This window comes from Mustela erminea, chromosome 3 (assembly GCF_009829155.1).
Source record: "Mustela erminea isolate mMusErm1 chromosome 3, mMusErm1.Pri, whole genome shotgun sequence".
Taxonomy (NCBI): domain Eukaryota; kingdom Metazoa; phylum Chordata; class Mammalia; order Carnivora; family Mustelidae; genus Mustela; species Mustela erminea.
The window spans coordinates 91,236,693-91,251,168 of NC_045616.1; the positions used below are offsets into that span (position 1 = coordinate 91,236,693).

The 14,476-nt window shown below is 52.6% G+C and overlaps 1 protein-coding gene across 5 annotated transcripts in view; it reads left to right on the top strand.

Moving 5' to 3' along the window:
• LOC116586549 (core histone macro-H2A.1) overlaps positions 1 to 14,476 on the top strand; it is a 74,568-nt gene that overhangs the window by 20,883 nt on the left and 39,209 nt on the right. For all 5 annotated transcript variants that reach the window (XM_032336667.1, XM_032336668.1, XM_032336664.1 and 2 more), the window contains exons 3-4: positions 10,604 to 10,710; positions 11,147 to 11,344. In XM_032336667.1, the coding sequence (XP_032192558.1) occupies positions 10,604 to 10,710; positions 11,147 to 11,344 (305 nt within the window). The remainder of the gene's footprint in view (positions 1 to 10,603; positions 10,711 to 11,146; positions 11,345 to 14,476) is intronic.

Consider the following 14,476-nt stretch of genomic DNA (forward strand, 5'->3'; position numbering starts at 1 on the left):
AAATAAATCTTAAAAATGAAATGCCAAGGATTAATGAATCAGGTTAATGGGTACATGTGATCTCAGTGACTGACATTTATATTTGAGCCCGAATCTTGGTTGGGAGGATCTGGGGATTGCTGCTCTGTCCCGAACATCTCCCCAGAACCCCCAGGCCTCTCTGCCAACCCTGAGACCTGACTTGAGACTGTGAGCGGAGGCTTGCCTGGACTCTGGGCTCTCTTGGGGCTGCCCTCCCCTGGGATGACTGCTTTATAGTTCACACTGCCTGCCATGGAGCCTGAGCGTCGTCTCTAATACATGAAACCAGGCCAGTGCCTTGGAGAGCGTGCCCACACTTCCACCCAGAATCATGATCTGAATGCTGCAGGGCCTAGTGTACTCCTTTAGCGATCCATTTGCAATGACCTATTTGTGAAAGAGGTACCAAGCTCTGGCCAGGTGCAAGGTGCCATGCGGGCTGCTGAGGGTCGAAGGGATCAGTGTTCATTTCAACAGATCTGTAGTGAGGGTCTGTGGTGGGTCAGACCTGTCGGAGGCCATACTCCCGACCCCAGGGCTGGGAACGTGCCTTCCCCTCTTCTCCCTCAGCACCATGAGCTCAGCTACTAGCACAAAGGCTCACGTTGTGCAGCTGCTTCGTAAGTAGTTTTTCGCTGAAGGATCAGAAGCTCAGTTAGAGGATGATGAATTTCAGGAGGACAGAATGTTGGTAATGGCAGATGCTGCCAGACGTTGATGAGATGGGAGCCGAACCTGCCCCCTGGATTTGTAAATGAAGCCGGATTCAGGTTGTGCTAATGACACCAGGGCACAGCCGGACCGGGTGGAGAAGAGGGAAGTGGCAGGGCACGTGTGGGCAGGCCACATATGTGGCACATGGGAAGGCATGGGAACTTTATCAAGGACTGATCTGTCACCTCTGATGGGAAAGCCACTGAGGATGTTTCAGCTGTACCTTGAAAAGGAGAGGAAGCCAGGAGCCAGCCACCTGATTTAAATAGCAACATCCCAGGAGGGGTGCTAGCCGCACCCCAGGGTCTCTCTGTGGATGACTTGCAAGAATGGTTTTAAAGCACCTCTCACCTACTGAGAGGAGAAGGAAGTGATAAGAATTCTACAGGCGTCTTCTCTCTTGCTCATATTTGAACAGAAAGATACCAACTAATAGAACATATTTATAGTTCTCTTGCTTTCTTTGCTTGCCTGAAGGCTTCTCTAGGTCTAGTCAACCCAGAATAAAACATGGTGAAAGCACAAAGTCACTCCTCAGAGCTATAAATACACTGTAGCAAGAAGACAGACCCAAAGGGTAGTAACCACAGTCAGCCTCCCCACCCCCAGTCTCCCTGTATGCCTCTCCCACGCTCCCTCCCATGCTGGTTGCCCAAGAAGATAACTGGGCCTGGGGATTTGCCATTTGCTGGGCTGCTCGTCCCGCCTACAGCTCTGACCCTGCCTCCAATCCCCCCTTCCTCAATGTCTTTCCTCCTTCATTTTATATCCCACCTTCCTTTTGAGGCATGTGCCTTCCAACTGATGGCCTGGAAGCATGTCTCCCTGGTACCTCAGAGGCCTGTGGTGGCTCCTGATGCCCAGGGGTCCTGTTGTGGGACTGCTGTCATCCCCGCGTACGCTGTGTAGAGTGGCCTTTATAGAAGACGTTTAGAGAGGTCGCCCGCATTAGAAGGAGGCTCTTGTTTTGCCAGAGCTCACATTTCTTGTCTGTAGGACAGTGGGAACCGTGTGGGAACGCAGGGCCTCTGGGAAAGACTAATCATAGGCCTCCCTTGCCATGGCTCTCCTGAGGGATGTCCTTCATGGTAACTGGTGACTGAGGTAGTCTGTGGTCCACATTTTTGCACAGCTTCTGTAAATCTGGGGGTTGACTGCTGGAAGTCAGCATCAGAAAATGTGGACAATTACCTTGAGCAGGGTCGGTTTCCTTGCCCTCCCACCTCCCCCCGCCAGGCCCTGGTGGTCCCCTATTCCAGATGGAGAATGTGGCTTGTGGTTATGTTCATTTGAGGGGCATGGGGGCCAGTGCTTTGAGTACTAGGCCGAGGCCGGCTAGTATAAGTAATGAAACGTCTTCCTTATTAGTGAGCACTTACCATGTGTCAGGCACTGGCTCACTGCTTTACATATGGTAACACATGCCTGTCTGGCCTAGAAGGAGACTGGGGTTTAGGGCCTAAGAAACCTCTCTCTGCAAGGCCATTTTGTGTAATAACCCATCTTGAGAAGACCACCTCCTGCAGGCTCGCCTCAGGAGTGCAGGCCTTAGCCATTACCAGGAGAGCTGGCGGGCCAGGTAGGGGGGGTGGTTTGCAGGTGCTCAGGGTCCCTAGGTCCACTTTGCAATCTCCTGTGTCTCCTGTGGACATTGCGGGACGGATGCTAGGTGCCCAGTCCTGGAGGGCTGGCTCGGGTCTTCAGTGGAGCCACAGCCTGGCTGAGGCGGACAAAGCCTCCTGAGAGGGGCAAACCCCGAGCAGCTGCAGGTGATGTGCGAGGCTGGAGACAGTCTTGGGGTCTGGCCTCGGCAGAGGGGAACAGGGGTCCTGCAGGGATGGGCCTGGAGGGACAAGGGGTCACTGACAGGAAGGAGATGGGTTTGAGCACATGAGGGCTGGTGGCTGTTGGCATGACATGTGCTGGGCCATAGAGAAGGGGCAGTCTGGTCAGTGCTGGGGGAGCGCTGGCTGCATCAGCAGCAGGACAAGTGAGGTTCTGGGGGAAAGGGGAGCCACAGAGTCCTCGGAGAGGGGAGGGTAGCGCCTATCCACATGAGGGAGATTATATGGCTCAGCGGCATGGAGGAGAGACTGGAGGGTTGATAGCTTTTTGCCCGATGTCCCTTCATCTTCCATTTAGGAAAGAGGGGGACAAAGCTTACAGTGGACTCGTGGCCCTCAGCCTTGGGAATCCACCTGGGCAGACAGGGCCAGCGCCTCCTCTGCTGTTACACACTCGTAATGCTCTTAAAGCAGTCATGAAAAGAACCTGAAAACTCCACATGCTTAGAACCCTTGTGAGAAGCAGGATTAAGCAGGCAGGGACAGATATCCGGGTAGGAGGGTGACATAGTGTCTCTAAGGTGAGGGGGTGCACACACCGTAGTTGCCTCTTCTCATTCACACCGCGTTTTCATTTCTTACATTTTGAAAAGACAGTTGTGCACAAAGGAAACAGCACCAAAGAGGGTCAAGTGTCTCCCTCTGATGGAGTCCCCGATTCCACCCAGAGGAGGCACCAGGGCGCCCCATCTTGGGGAACATGGTCGTGAGTGCAGGGATAGGCGTCGCCTCCACCCCCCATACCAGGGCTGTCCACCATACACGCCTTCCTCATTTCCCTCTGTAAAAGTCTGTCTGGGAAATGGCACTGTCAGGGCTCTCTAAATGAGTTTCCTCTTTACATGACACTTTTCAAATCATTTCATTTCATCAGAGCTCTCTGAATGTCCATCTCTTCCTGAGAGGAGTTAAGAGCAAATGGCTGCGATTTTCCGTATCCAAACAAACACACATACTAACCATTTCTTTGTAAATTAACAGTCTTTGAGAAGGAGTGAGTGGCGGGGCAGAGGGTCCTGCCCAGCTGTCAACCAGGGCCTGGGGGAGAGCAGGTTTCTCTGGGGCCACCCCAGCGTGGCATCCTTCCACCTTCTGTCCTGGGCCTTGGCTCGTGCTGTCTGGGCAGCTGGCTTTGGTTTTGCCTCTGCCCTGGCACACGCGCCATGGGGGTCAGACGAAAGCCCCCGGCCCCATCCCGAGGCAAAGACTGCCTGTGGGGCCGCTCCGGGTGCTGCATTCTATCAAGGTAAGTCTGGCAGTCCCAAGGTTAATCGGGTTCAAGTGCATTTTCAAACATATGTAACTGTTAAGTGTAACAGCACAGAGTAGACTGTCGATGAGGAAACACCAGGTTTTCCTGTGTTGCTTTCCTTCTCCTGGCTCTTTACACACGTGAGAGCATCTATGCACTTAGCCAGCCCATTATTTTGATGGAGGAACCCAAGGAAAAGAAAGGATAGTTTTCTTCCCCTAGATATCAAGCCTGGTGGGCTTTGCAAAAGACGAAGTGTGTGATCGTAGTCCCTGAAACAGGCAGCTGACACCTAACCACCGTGGTAACCACGCCGCAGCTTGTCAAGTCAGGAATCCTCACCTCCCGGAAAGTGACCTCGCAATCATCCCCCTTCCATAGAAAGGGCATGCACACCTGCGGTGTGTACCGGCACGTCTTCAGCCAAGTGCGTGGGCTGGGATTCACACTGGCCTGTCTGACCGCAGACCCCAGCTCTGCCATGGCACCCCAGGGGACTGCACCCTCCTCCCCCCCCACCCCACCCCCGCCCCCGAAGACATACCAAGAAGGTGAGCTGACAGAGAAGTGCAGAAGACTCAGGGGAAGACACGGGAAGGCTTTGCAGAAAGGGAAGGGACTTGAGTGCGGGGCTGGGGGTGCTGGGTAAGAGGAAGGTAGTATTGGTCTCAAGAATCCTCCCTCTTTTTGTTAATGTGTAGAATGTAGATTTACTTATTTCTACTTTGAAATCAGAAAAACAGCTACTTTAGAACTCCCAAATTACATTGCGTTTCTATCTTACTTCGAGACATGGGGAAGGTGGGAGACTGGAGCAGATGCTCCTGGATTCTTAGGAGGGTCTGCAATGTGGGCTTAACAGCAAGGGACAAGTGTTTGTCAGACTCGGAACATCTGCAGAAAAGCAACAGAATGGCTTATTGTTAGCAAATACCTTGTATCCTGCACACATACACACAATTGCTACTTTCTGTTATTGCTGTTTTTTTTTCTCTTTGGAATCCCTGGCTCTTTTGAGGCCCAGGATGAGCAGACTGGAGAGCTTTGCTGTGGCCCATGAGTGAGGCCCTGAAGCCTTGGGTTGACAGGTCGGCGGGTTTCAGACTCTGCCGCTCATCTGAAAAGGTGAGATGTGGGGGCTGGTGGATTCTAGGTCCCCGGAGGAAATAGAGGAAAGTGCGGTGCAGTCAGGATGCAGGAAACTCTGAGCAATCACTCCCCAATTGGGGTTGATTGGGTTAAGGCTTTCCAGAATGGTGTAAAACAGTTCTGAACTCCGTGAACTGCTGATGGAAGCCCGAGGAACTGAAAGAAATACAATAAACAGATTGCCTGTCATGTTGTTGGCTTTGTAGCAAATAGCTGTTTTCTCCTTGGGATTACGTGAACATTTGCTTTCCTTTGATTTCTGGTTGTTCTTTTCAATCTCTTTTGTTAGGGGAGATGCTTCAAACAGCTCCGGGGAAGCCCCCGCCTTTTGCCTTTGCAAGGTTTGTGTTTAGAGTTTGGCGCAGCCTGCACACGTCACCTGTTAGCTGTTAGGACTCTAATTCTGTAAGCCATGACTTCATCTCCCTCAAGGAAGATAGACGGAATGCTTCCCTCCAACAGATATGGTTCAGTTCAAGATGTTTGGGGTTGTGGGGGAGGGGAGGGAAGGAAGACTAAGCCTTTGGTCTCTGGGTGAACTTGGAAAGGAGACCTGTCAAAGGTATTCACGTTCAGACAGCTGGTCTGTAGCTGAAAGGCTGCCAAATAATGCCATTATTCACAGCTGTGGGAATTTTGTCAAACGGTCTTAAAGCAGTCATGCTCCGTGAGCCTGGGGAATGGTGGGCCCAGGGCTGTCTGTGCAGTGCCTGCTGCTCGGATTAGAGAATAAGGTCTCCTTGCTGGGCCCGGCCACTAGAGATGATGTATCTGGGGGCTCACTACTTGCCTGATGTGGGAAGTAGTCAGGAGTGGGAACAGGAGATATTGGGGTGTCTTGCAAGTTAGGAGTGGGAACTAGCCAGGAGTGGGAACAGGAAGATATTGGGGTGTCTTGCAAGTTAGATCTTAAAAGAGATCTTTAAAATGAAAACATAGCTCAAAAGCTGGCCAGTGTTGCTTACCATTTAACTTGGCCCCATGCAATGCTTATCATGGGGAACCTTAGTGCACCTGCAGTCCTTTCAAGAGCCGAGCCCACGTGCTTGGGGTTCCCACACCTGTCCATTTTGGTCATTGGTAACAAAGCTGTTCCTTTTGCTGGCCAGGAAGTCCTGCCTTGAGCTGGTGGAGAACCTGGTGAGGGGTCTGTTTCTTCTCTTTGTAACTGCTCTTGCCCAATCTCCTCCTGTGGTTTCTTGCAGATTCCATTTGTTTTGGTTATAGCCCCCAGGGCCATGGCTCCTGAAAACTCCCTCCAAGGGAGGGTCCAAGCAGTGAGCTCTGGAAATGGTGAAAAGGACTTGCATCTGTAGGTGTGGTGCTTTCCCGATTCTTCTCTTTCCAGAATCCTTTCCCTTTAACCCAGGTGGTGAGGGGGGTAACAAAAAAAACATATATATATATTTTTTAATTTTTTTTTTTTAAGAGATGCATAAGTCCTTCCAAAATTCAAGATGAATCAGGTGCAGGAAACCTTCCCTTGTGGGAAGGCATGGGTTCCATGTAAGCTGAGGCACAGCTGAAGCCGGCTCTGGTTCCCCAGGGCCATGGCCGGAACGGTGTACAGCCCTGAGCCTGGTCTTCCATGATCCTGCTGTTGCTGTCACTCGCAAGGGTGAGGATCAGTTACAAGGAAGGGAAGTGAATGAGGAAGTTCCTTGGGGGGCCTGTGCCCTGCTCCTGTTCCTCAAAGCCAGCACCCTCTGCCCCTACAGAGTCGAGGGGATCTGTTCCAACCTGACGAGCAGCTGGCGTTGCCTGCCTCCCCTCTCCCCCAGCAGCAGGCAGCCCTCTCCTGGCCAGGAAAGCCCCTTGTGATGGCTGATGCCGAAATGGGCCCGAGGACGATAGGGTGGGCACTCATGAAGACTTGGCCAGTGCTCAGTTAGTGCTCTGGCTTCCTGCCTTTGTTCGCTGTCAGATGAGGCCTACATCTTTCGAGGCTGCTTAAACTGCCCCAGCTTTCTGCCAGCTGCCATGTACCGGGGGACGGATGGGAGTGGAACATGCTTCTCATCTCACCTCTGACGTGCTTCGTCTCCACCTGTCCCTTGACAAATGAGTTGCTATGGTAACTACCCTCTGGAAAACATGCAGGAGTAAACAAGATCAAGCTCTTGCTCAACTAGCTGCATCGTGAATCTGTGCCCTACTTAGTTGTCCCCACCTGACAACCCCTCCCCACAGGTGGAACTGAGGGCCCACCCTTGGGCGGTAGAGGGTGGGAGGGCCAGTCCTCTGGGCATGCGCAGATGGAAGGCACGCTGGGATTTGTGGGGAGAGAAGAGCCGTGAATTTTCTTGCTCCTTGGTGAGACAGACAGAGGAATGAGACACCCGCCCCCCCAACACACATGCCAGCTCTTTAGCAAGGAGCTGCAGTGCTCCTCATCCCACTGGACACACCTGCCCCTTAGGGTCACTCCCACATGGATCCAGGCTGAATGAACAGTAGGTGAGCACACCCCTTGATATTCCCAAGTGGAGTCACTCTGCCCATGGAGGTTTCAGCCACAGAGTATGAGCCCTGGGGCTGGGTCAGTTCTGGGGGAAGAAAAGCTCTTGGAAGCGAGGGGGAGCTGCTGGAGAATTGATCTCCAGATCTCTGAGCAGTGGGAGCTACTTACAGGCCACTGCTGTGCTTTATATCCTTGTGTCACAGGCTGCCTGTGTCTCACCCAAAGGAGTGGCCCAAGGCGACTAAGAGTTATGGTGACCCCTCCCGACCTCCCCGGTCTCCGTGTCCATCATCACATCCTCACTTGCACACCCAGAAGTTAAAGGAGCAGTCCCTAAAATAAGACCACAGGTCTCCCCATGGTGGCCACCGCCCCTTCTCTTGAGAAGAGCCTCTCAGTACCACTCCTGGCAGGAGGAAGAAATAAGCCATGTCCTCTTGCCTGAGAAGCCATAATTTCACAGAGGTGGGCTTAGGGCACCATGGTGGGTCTCTGCCTAATGCAGGCAGGGTAAAGCGTTCTTAGCACCTTCTGGGGGAAAGGTTGTAATCCACCAGACTCCTTCTGTACATTCTGGCCCTGCAGGTACTGTTTGCCCCATGTTTCCCTGTGGCCCCAGAAAGCAGGGCACGGTGAGGCGGTGCGGGGATAGTGGGGACCAGGAGGAGTGCTGGCTAAGGACTGCTCTGGTACCAGCTGTTCCTCTTTGAGCTTCTCGCTGCTTGGGCTCCCCCCAGAGACAGCTCTGGCTAGCTCTCCTTTCTTTATCCTAGAGTCTGTGCTCGCATCAGCTGAGGCTCCTACGGGACCTTCCTCCCCAGCCACGGGCAGGACCAGAGTGTTGCAAGTGTGGTGCCGCCTCCAGGAGTGGAGGAGGAAGAAGCTCAAGCTTGGGCCCATTTCTGTATCATGGCATGTGGGGCTTAGGGTCCCTTGGGCCTCCCGGGCCCCCTTTCCTGCTTGGCTGAGATAGGTCCATCTCTGCTGGGCATTGGAGCCCACTGCCACCATCATGTACAGGGAAGCCTCAGCTAAATTTGAAGGTGGGCTCTCTCCCTTACCATCCGCCCTCAGGCTGTGGGGGGAACAGCCCCGTTGAGATTAATGCTTAAGGGTGGGAAATGTGCTGGTTCTCATCAGGTCCTCATGGGGCCTCATTGTAGTGATTCTCAAATGGGAAATTCAAGGTGAGATGCCTGGGAGCATCAAGTAGGTAGGGGTCTCATGGTGTCTCTGGGTGTGGGAGGATGTATCTTCAGTGACGCGATTACCGAGTTTCTGAGTTCATGCCTTGGGTTCCAGGTGGAAACTTGTTCAGGCTGTGGCTAGTTCTCCACCGCTCCCAGGAGGAGAGTTTGTGTGAGGAGCCAGGCATTTTATGCCCTAGTTACCGCCCTGGGTCCAGCAGCTAGCTCTCCTTCATGTGGACCATGGAATATCATAAAGTTTAAGCACAGGACCTGTTCTCCTCTTATTTTACAATGATTCTGAGTTCTGACTTTGCTGGAGATCTCTAGTATTGATAACATAACCCAGAATACTAGAAATTCTTCAGTACCCAGAGGGGGTCCGGCCTGAGCCAGGGTCATAGGCAGGGCTGTGGCCTGGGCAGAATTGCAGACATGGGGGAGGGGAGTGTAAGATACGTTCCAGGACAGTCTGGGTTTAGAAAATGAGGAAGGGATGATGTTGACATTGTCCAAGAGAACTGTGCTCTGGAGGAGAAAAAACTCTTGCCAAGGGCACTAGCGATTTTGGCCCATGTTAGGTGCAATGGAAGCACCATCGTCCTGTCCGGCAAGGGTCTGTCCTGAAAGACAGGCACATGAACCCAAGCACCAACAAGGGTCCGGGCTTCTAGCTGTCTAGTATGTAAAATGTTTTACAGTGCTGGGGCGCCTGGGTGGCTCAGTCGGTTAAGCCTCTTCCTTTGGCTCAAGTCATGATCCCAGGGTCCTGGGATTGAGTTGGCTCCCTGCTCAGTAGGGAGTTTACTTCTCCCTCTGCCCCACCCCTGCTTGTGTGTGTGCTCGCTCTCTCTCTCTCTCTTTCTCTCTCAAAAAAGTAAAATCTTAAAGTTCACAGTGTCAAGCATACACGATGCTGAAAGAGGAACACTCTGATTGCACACCTAGATTTAATAGCATTTAGTGCATCACCACATTTTCTCCATGGAGTTGGTTGTGATTATTTGAGAGTAAATTGCAGTTCTCTTCAGAGTAGTGACATTACAGTCACTCCCAATAAGATCAATAATCCTTTAGTATCTAATTCCAGTCTGTGTTCAGATCTCAGTTTTGTCCAGAATGACTTGTATAGCTCTCTCTCATTCTGTCTCTCTCTCCTTTTTTTTTTTTTTGGTAATCAGCATCCCATCAAGCACTGATAGGTTTGACACACTGCATTTGGTTGTGAGGCCTCTTTGGCTTCTTCTGCTGCATCCTACCTCTTTTGGTTTCTGTTCTTGGGATGTTGACTTCGTGGAGTCCCGTCCTACCCTTTTAGTTCTGAGTCTGAATGTGTAGGTGGTCAGTGTTGAACCCCGACAGGGCCCAGTACTCAGAAAGCAGAGCTCCCTCTAGGGCCGCACTGCAGGGTGCCCATTCTGGGGAACAGGGTCTCCTGTCCACTCCCCCACTTCTTACTGGGGTACCTTCAGTGGGTCCCTTCTCTCTCCACCTCCATGTTTTCATATCCTAAACAAAGGGGACGGAGTGGAGGGGTCTCCTGGTTCCACTGAGCACATCTGCAATTAGCCGACTCAGCTCTCAGTGTGGCAGGGCAGAGCACCTGCAGCTTCATGCCTTGGGGTAGCTGTTTCCTGAGGCTGCTGGCCGTGCCCAGGGCCATGAACATGGGGCCTGGGAGGACGCCTGAGGTCCCTTGACATTCTTTTTTTTTTTTTTTTTTTTTTTTTAAGATTTTATTTATTTTTCAGAGACAGAGGGAGAGAGCGCGAGCGAGCACAGGCAGACAGAGAGGCAGGCAGAGGCAGAGGGAGAAGCAGGCTCCCTGCCGAGCAAGGAGCCCGATGTGGGACTCGATCCAGGACCCTGGGATCATGACCTGAGCTGAAGGCAGCTGCTTAACCAACTGAGCCACCCAGGCGTCCCCCCTTGACATTCTAATATGACCAGTGCTCTCCCCCTCTGCTCCCCACAGCTGAGATTCTGGAACTGGCAGGCAATGCTGCAAGAGACAACAAGAAGGGACGGGTCACACCCCGGCACATCCTGCTGGCCGTGGCCAACGACGAGGAGCTGAATCAGGTATGGGTGCTTCTCTCCCTCGCCTGCCAGACGCTTGGACAGGCAGTCCCTCTGCCCGAGAAACACAGGTTGGTGTTTGGCGGGCTGCCAGAGGTGTGTTCTGCATTTTGGACTACTAGTAGCTTCTCTAAATCTCCCCTCCCCCCACGTGCCCGTGCCAGTTTTTCCTTGAGGCTTTATTTGGGGACAGGAGGGAATGGATCAAGGTATTTGGCTCTCCCTGGAAGAAAGGTAGTGAAGTTCCACCGGAGGGAGGTTACTCTGAGGCCTTTCTCCCTTGTATAGTGAGCCTGGGTCCCATCAGCATCCTTGGAGATGCCCTGGAGGAAAGACCTTGATGGAGCAAAGCAAGAATGTGAATGGGGAGGGCAGACTTCTTGAAGGCCAGGGGCCTGGTGGACGGGCTAACCATCTGCTACTTTGATTTTCCTGCAAGCTGCTAAAAGGAGTCACCATAGCCAGCGGGGGTGTGTTACCAAACATCCACCCAGAGTTGCTAGCAAAGAAACGAGGATCCAAAGGGAAGTTGGAAGCCATCATCACACCACCCCCAGCCAAAAAGGCCAAGTCTCCATCCCAGAAGAAGCCCGTGTCTAAGAAAGCAGGAGGCAAGAAAGGGGCCCGGAAATCCAAGGTACACAAAGGGGTGGGGCTGTGTGCTTTGGGTCAGGACAAGTGCGTGCAGGTGAGGCAGGTGAGGTCCAGAGTAGCTCCCTCCTGCTGAGGGCTTATCCGGGGACAAAGGGAACCTGCATGGGAGCTCTCGCAGAGAGGCTAGCCCAGCTCCAGCAGCCAGAATCAGAGCAAAACCCCACAATCCTGTAGGCAAGGGGGATGTGGGGAAGAGGCCGGGGCAGATAGCTCCAGGCTGCAAGGACCCCATTCCTGGCCTGCAAGGGAGAGGCTCACACCTCTGCAGAAGGAACTGGATATGCGAGAGCTTTCCTGTGCTGGGGCAGCTGCCATTGAGTCCTACCTTAAGGCACTGGCTGCCTTCTTGCCCCCGATGCTCTCAGAACTCTCACTGTGTTGCCATGCCTGCATGTCCTCCTCTGAACATCTTTGAGGGAGGATGGTTCAGACAGTTCGCTCTTCAGAATGGTTGCCTTGTTAAGGAAGAAAACAGATGCGTTATTCAGATGCTCCTGCCAGACCCAGCTTGGCCTGAGATGAGGTCCCAGGTGCTGATGTTTTTGTGGCAAGTGAAGCATTCTTAGGGTGGGACCTAACATCTTCATGGGGGTGGGGGGACAGACCAGCTAATCCCCAGCCCCGATCCTCACAGTGGAGGAGCCGCCGCCCACTCTCAGGAGGTCTGGGCCTGTGGGAGTTTGCATCTCCTTGTCTCAGCATCAACAGGAGGCCCCAAAGCACCTGAAACACATATTCTGTGTTTCTTCCTTCCTGGTCCCAGCCTCTGGGCTTCTTGTCACAGCTTCTGGGGCCAACCAGCTAGTGACTGGGCAGTCAGAGCGCCTCCTTAACAAAATGGAATCTTAAGCTGTCCTGCTCTGCCCTGGGGCACCCCCTCAGGTGTGAGCCTTCTGGTCTCCAGCCAGAGTAGGAGGAAATTTCCTCTGGCAGAAGGTGACCTGCCTGTTTTGTGAAACCCTCAGTAGTAGTTCCTTGGAGAAGCCTTGTGGGTCAGATGCCATGTTGGCACATTCTTCCCACCAGAACCCAAAGCCTTTGGCCTGATGAGATGGGGAGGACACCTACCAGGCCAGGCTGCAGGAGCACTGCCCCTGCACCCCTCTCCTGTCCACCCTCCCAGCATGTACCCTGCTTCGAGTGGGTCCACAGAGCAGGCCTCTGGCCCCCAACTTCTGTCTACACTGTTGCCCATCCTTTGGGCAACTTTTGTTGTAACTTTTGTCCATGCTGGTGGGTATGAACAAATGCTTCCCCCAAAACAAAACAATCTGAATTCGTCTTGTCCGCAGGCCACTGCCCTGACCCACCCCACATAGCTGAGAATCAGGGCCAGCTCTCTGAGAGGGAAACCCGTCAGCGAAGAGCGTCCTGGAAGCTTTTCCAGGCACTTATGCTCCACTCAGCTCCCAAGTCCTAGGGGAGGCTCCTGGCCAGGCGGGGATGTCGCAGAATGTTCCATTACTTGTTCTTGCCGAGTATAGAATTAGCAGTTCGAACTGTTTCTGTCTCCCGTTTGAACATTCACATTTGCGGGGAGGAGCAGGAGGACAGGGAAGGCAGGGGCAAAGCGCCTGTGCACGCCTTTCTAAATGTTAAAAGAGATGATGAAGATGCCAAGACAATCATCTCTGGATCACGGGCCCCGGGGAGCTGGCTGCCTGCAGAGCGGGGCCCTTGGTGGTTGGCTTAGCGTTCCTCCAGCTGTGGCCCACGCGTGGCCCTCGTTTGTGTGGACCCATTGCTCGCTGACTTCAGAGCAGTCCCTCTAACTGTGTGCCCTGGGCAAACCTGGGCATCCCTGGGCTGAACCCTGCTCCTGTCACCCCAGTCTTCCCCTAGTAGTTACTGCCTGACGGCTTTCTGGCCTTCCCACTTTACCAAACACTAGGAAGGCTGTTTCTTTCTTTTTGGACTGGAAATGAAGGGTGTGTGTGTGTGTGTGTGTGTGTGTGTGTGTGTCTTTAGCTCTAGTAGCTATATTTGGAACTCACTGTTTCTAATAACCATATGCCAATAATCACTCAAACACTCAGCTTTCCCCTTGATTACAAAAGCAGGAAGTCTGTTATGGTGGTCTGTTTTTCTTCCACACAATAAAACACATTGTCTGCTTACTGTACCAGTATTTGGCTAACATTAAACCCTGGGGGAAGCCGAAATTGGAACCGTGAACAGCTAATTTTCAAAACATTTGTTTAATGTAAATTGTGGTGTCAGCTCCCAGAAACAGCAGAAAACCTGCATCCCTAGGTTTAAGTGGAATGTTCTGAAAATAACCTTTCCAGAGGCATGCAGAGAAAGCCTTAGTAACATGCTAAAGCACTTGGAGGAAAAGGGAGTTGGTATTTTTCAAGTGTCAACACTTGAATTCCAAATCATAATTTTCCCCCCAATTCGATGTAATTGGGAGGTTTTGAAAGTCTCCAGTTGTGACAGCTGAGTCAGCTATCATGGATCCAGTGAGAGGAGGCCACGAAACCCACTGGGACTGGGAGTCCGGGGCCCTGATGGTGCCATGGGGCTCTTCCTGCCTGCCTGGGTGGCCTCAGGCAAGTCTGTGCCTCATTTTACCCCCTCCCATAAGATGATGGCATCCATTCCAACCTCACATTTCCATGCCTGAATATGTTCACCGTGTTTCTGACTAGGTAGCATGAGTAAGAGTGGGGATGGTTCAAAGGAGGATGCTGTAAGAGCTCTCACCATAGGCCCCTGCCACGTCGCCTCCCCAGAGCAGTCTCTGTAACGTTGATGTACCTTTCAGAAAGTCTGTGCATGGAAAAGCGTAGAGATCTGTAAAGCCCTGCTCATTGTCCCTGCCTTTAAATATAAATACACATAAAATATGCTACCCCCCATTTTGGCAGGGTGGCGCAGTGGTGAGGGGTGCCGGCTTGCTGGGCTTTGTGTTCTAATTCAGCCATTTTCTGGCCGCGTGACCTTAGGAAGTGACTGAGTTTCTCTGGTGTCACAGTCTCCTCATCAGTGGAATGGAGCTCGAACATGGGGCTTGGGAGCCTGAGGAGAGAACACCGTGGTGTCCTTACAGTGGTGCCTGGCGCACAGCTTTGCCACTGCTCTTACTCCCTTGCTCTTCCGCAGCACTTGGTAG